Below are 5,017 nucleotides of genomic sequence, written 5' to 3' on the forward strand. Positions count from 1 at the left end.
GAGGTCGGCTTGGTGGTGCGGGGACTGAGGGGGACAGACACCCTTAAGGCGGGGAGGGGGTACAGCGGTACCGGGGACACGCTGAGGGCCTCCGCCACCCCGAGCCCAGCAGCTCTCGGCAGACCGGGCCGGTGTCACGGATGGGGCGATGGTCTTCACTCAGAGAGAAGCAGCGATACATTTATTGATGTAAAACAGGGATTTAACAAAGTTCGATAGTAAATGCGACTGTTTTAAGGAGACTCCATGGCGAGGCAGACTTGGTTATTTGCTGCGTGGAGGGCACAGCCAGACAGAGCTGTCGGGGAGACCCCCCATGGAGTCAAAGTTCAGAAAGGACCTCTCCGGCTTTCTAAACTCTTTCTCAGAGAGGAGCCTGGGTGCGGCTGGATCCGCTCCTGGTCCCAGGCTTGGTCAATGGTTTATGTCTAAAAGATTACATATGCGCAATCCATCCCTTATATCACTCAGCGAAGATTTCACAGTTTAGCATGATATTTGCCACTTACCGAGGATCTGTTGCGGCAGGGAATCTCTGAGTCTGGAGAAGTAACCCTGAGAGGTGTCCCTGCCCAGGGGAGATCCTGGCGTGCACCCCGCTGCCATGCAGGAGAGCTCCGTGGGCTCTTAGGCTGCCCACTATTTATGGGGGTGAGATGACTGACCTATAGTCATATTTACTTATTGACCACAGCACCAGCATTGCTCAAGTTAGCCCGTGGCCATTGTGTTGTTGTCTGTCTCCCCAAAACCACCTTGAGCTGGATGGAGCCATCACAACTAGCTGCACCCATTGTGCCCACCGCAGACGGTTGTTGCTTGGGCAGGGTTATGGGAGATAAAGGTCAGGTTGGCGCCTGCGGGGGGAGCACACCGTCACAGCGGGGTGGCAGACACGCTCTGCCAGGGCAACCTTGAGGCAACTGGATTGTTTCCTTGCAGGAACCCCCCCAGCGACCCGCTGCTACAGCCCTATTTCCCCTCCCAGCACGGTCCTCGGCACGACCACAGGCACGTCAGAGACTGTCAGCCCGTCAAGTACGGCAACGTAACACACGAAGCTTGGCCCAGTGACAACAGGACAGGCGGCCCAGTGGCTACCACCAGAACGTTTGTTTCTTACATCCCCCGAGAGGGTGAGGACCGCAAGGTGGTCTATGGCCACTTCACTTTTGTGAGGAACCCCCTGAGGACCTTCTCTGTGCTAGAGCCAGGTGGTGCGGGAGGCTGCCAGGCTCACCGCAGAGCCCCCGTGGAAGAGACCGCAAAGCTCAGGAAGTGTCTGGTGGCTCAGAACGGTGGGTACTTCAACATGGAAACTGGAGAGTGCCTTGGGAACATTGTGAGCGATGGAAAGCTGGTGAGAAACTCTGAAGGCCTGCAAAACGCTCAGTTCGGCATCCGGAAGGATGGCACCATGGTGTTTGGGTAAGAATTTGGGGGAAGTTTGGAGAACGCTCTCTCCTCCCTGAAGACTGGTAGGAATCCCTGAGGCAGGAAGCACTGCTGAGGCACTGCCGCCGTGGCCTCTCCCACTTAGAGTAGAAGTGTGCTTTGAATGCTGAAATTAGGGATGTCCAACCTGTACCCCATCGAGCTATCTCTCTGGGCATTGGCTTTTTTTTCCAAGGATGAAGAGAAGCCGGATAAGTTACTCTGCTAATCTCTAGCTGCTTAGGTTCCTGTGCTTCCTCTCCCGACGCACAGCAGGTACACTTGATTATGGTAGAAGGGGGAAGAGGTCTCTGTCCTCCCCACAGAGAGACAGAGTGGGCTCCATAACTGGTCTGGCTACAGGACAGAATCGCTGGGGCTGGAACGGACCTCTGGAGGTACCTCGTCCAACACCCTGCTCAGCGCAGCGTTAGCTGGAGCAGGTTGCTTGTGGCCACGTCCAGTCGTGTTTTGAATGTCTCCGAGGATGGAGACTCCACAACCTCTCGAGATAAACCTGTTCTTGTGATTGATCACTCTTCACAGTAAAAAAGTTTGTTGTATGTTAAGTTACTTACTGTTCAGGAGAAATCCAAGCATCTCCTGGATTGCCTGTGCTCTGCTGTGTTGCCCTTTCAGCAGATACCAGGATGGGTAACATCCCCGAGGAGTGCCAGGGCCTGTGAACATGAAGCTTTTTCCAGTTTTCTGCAGAAGGTCCTATCTACCAGCCAGGCAGTCTATGGCAGACACTCATGACAATGTCACCTGTGTTAATCTATCTGAGCTCTAACCCTACGCCGTAAGCCCTCAGCTAGCCTGTGCTCCGTGCCTGGGCAGAGCTCCCGGCATTCCAAAAAACGTAAAGGACAACGGCTCCACACTTCTCCCACCGCATTCCCTGGGCACAGGCTCTTCCTAAAGAGCCTCTGTCCACCCATTGCAGCGCTCCAGTCACATGCACTATCCTGCCGTGTCTGCGTGATCGCAGTGGGGTTGTAGCCCTGCAGCTGCACAAACTCCCGATTCCTCCTGTTTGTGCCTATACCGCTTTTATTACTGTGTGGCTTCACACAGGGACCCACTCTGATTTTCCAGGAAGAGGGTGAGAGCTTCCCTGTAAGTCCTCTCACCACTTCCTCATTTGTGTGCATACGGTCGAGCTCTCCTTTTATTTGTATTTTGCTGCTGTTTCAGGTTTTCTTGTCCATGTCACCCTGCAATGTTCGCCTGCCAGCCTGGCTTACCACTTCCTCGCTTGCCTGTGGGTGATCATCTCCTTCAGGTCATTCCTTTAAAGGTGTCCTCACCAGATGGGTGCCATCTCTGCCAGTCAGTCCTCAGAGACAGTTCTAGCCTTGTAAAAAACAAGTTCTTATTGTCAACGTGAGCTGTGCTAATGCGTATTGACCCACAATCCATCCACTGCTTCTCAAGCCCTCCCTCCTCATCAGCAGGATGGAGGAGAGGACCACCCGGGCCACCCTTGGCTCTCACCCCCAGAACTATGTAGGTGCTCTTGATACACTCCAGGTTTCCCCTGGCAGTGCTGCTGGTGCCCACGTGGAAGGGGATAGTAGCCTGGGGGCTGGAGAAACCTCAGCAGTCTCCCCACAGGAGCCCAGATCTGAGCCCCCAGCAAACATCCCTGGACAGGTTAGCAGATGGGGGCCCCCTCTGTCCCCCCGCAGCAGGGACCTTCCCCCTATCGCTCACCCACCTCCTCTGGTGCTGCTGTGGGGTTCGGGCTCAGTTGGCACAGACGCATCGTTTCACAGAGCTCCCAGCCCCTTGCCTGCTGCCCGGGCACTGACCCTGGGTGGAGGGAGAGCTCCCTCCTGGTGCCAGAGCTCACACACTTCCAGCCTTCGGCATCACAGGATTTGCCCCCCACAGTGAGCAGACCCTGGGCACTCCTTCTGGGCATTGTGGGCTTCAGGGTTTTGTTTCTGCAGGATTTTAGAGAACATCTGTCCATCTCTTTCTTATCATCCCTGCTACTGTGTGGCATGCAGATCTCCTGTAGCTCCTTGTCTCGGCAGTGTAGCTCCTCTGCCAGCACACACTAGGACACTTTCTCTTGGCTCTGCCTTCAGCAAGAGCCCCACCTTCTCCCTCCACAGCTCGGGCTGAATCGAGGGATCCGCTGTGCTGGGTGTAGTTGTAGGAGTCAATGTTGGAGGCTGTGCCCTGTGGTGTGTCACCACCACAGACATCGCCCTCTGCCAAATTTCCAGCTCCCCACTGCAGAAGCCACAGCATCTCAGCACTGGGAGCTGTGGTCTGAGCCTGGTGGTTATATAGGCCTCTTCCTGGCAGGAGGTGAAAGGGTGTGTGACATTCCCCAGTCAGCTGGAGACAAAAGCTCACAGCGCCCTTTGATGAGGAATAGCTGACAGAAGGAGTGTTAGTGCTTGCTGGAAGTAAAGAGTCCCTGGTAGCTACCCTTCCCCAGCAGCAGCGGGCACGCTAAAGGTCCTAGAAGGGTTCCCACAGGTCTTTCTGATGGTCTCAAAAGATGGAGAAGCAGGCTGGAAGCTGCTGCGTCTGTTGGCTGACATTCTCCACCCTTCTGTTAGCCCACTCCCACGTGCTCCCAGACCTCAGCAAGGGTCCCTGCAAAGCCAAACTGACTGTACCAAGCTGGGGCTGTGGCGTGCAGCTGTTCCCCAACAGCCCTGAGATCCACGGCCAGACGGAGGGGCTGGTGGAGTTGGTGACATGTCCACTCCTCACATGTAGTGAGGAGGCTTCTGCCGAGGGGACCAAGAGCAACTGCAAGGTCACTGTTGGGTCCTTCATCTCACCTCTGCCCCACTTCTCTCCGGCTCTGACAGGATTTCCCGTGTTAAACAGAGTCATGGCACTCTGCGTGTTGTTGTCTGCTTGGTGTCTTTGCAGCTTCCAAAACACGACACTAGAAATCATTTTGGTGTAAATAATTTGCCCTGTCGGGGCAGTGGAAATTCACACCTGACCGTTTCTCACTATGTCATGGTGAGCAGGACGGTGCACCAGGGCATGTTGTTACCCCCCACCTAGCAAGGATGCTGCCTCTGCCACCTAGGCTGGCGATGGATAATTGCAGGCTTTAAAAGCTGACAGCTGATGAGTCCGTGCTCAGGGTGTTCTGCCCTTTGATCCATTTTCAGAAGATCTCTGTTTGTTTTGCCTTGCTGTTTCCTTCCCACGGGTAAAGGGATTTCCTTTGGCGTGTTTTCAGGTATTTTCAATGACACTTTTCTACAAAGCTCGAAGCTTTGTTCGGCTGTAGTCGTGCCTACTAAAAAACCAAAACTTGAACATCCGGCTCCCCCAAGACGTGACTGGAGCACGTAGAGCACACCGTTTTAAACCTAAACCCACAGGCAGAGCTCACAGTGCAAGCACAGCTGTGCAGCCCCGACCTTTGCTGCTGTCCTCTCCTATCAGTTGCAAAGATCACCTCGTGTTGGGTTCTGACGAGGCAGATGTTACACAGCACCCTAATTCCTAAGAGAAGAATATCCCTTGGGAAGCACCCTGCCGTGACACACAGCGCCCAATCATGGGAACGGTGGCTGAAGGGTCCTTTTACTGGTCA

The 5,017-nt window shown here is 54.6% G+C and overlaps 1 protein-coding gene across 1 annotated transcript in view; it reads left to right on the forward strand.

The window, feature by feature from the left end:
• Positions 1-5,017, forward strand: part of NAGPA (N-acetylglucosamine-1-phosphodiester alpha-N-acetylglucosaminidase) — an 18,991-nt gene that overhangs the window by 7,187 nt on the left and 6,787 nt on the right. The window contains exon 2 of the mRNA XM_009891552.1: positions 943-1,428. Coding sequence (XP_009889854.1) covers positions 943-1,428 — 486 coding nt within the window. The remainder of the gene's footprint in view (positions 1-942; positions 1,429-5,017) is intronic.

Source organism: Charadrius vociferus, unplaced genomic scaffold (assembly GCF_000708025.1).
Source record: "Charadrius vociferus isolate BGI_N301 unplaced genomic scaffold, ASM70802v2 scaffold619, whole genome shotgun sequence".
In the NCBI taxonomy this organism is placed as follows: domain Eukaryota; kingdom Metazoa; phylum Chordata; class Aves; order Charadriiformes; family Charadriidae; genus Charadrius; species Charadrius vociferus.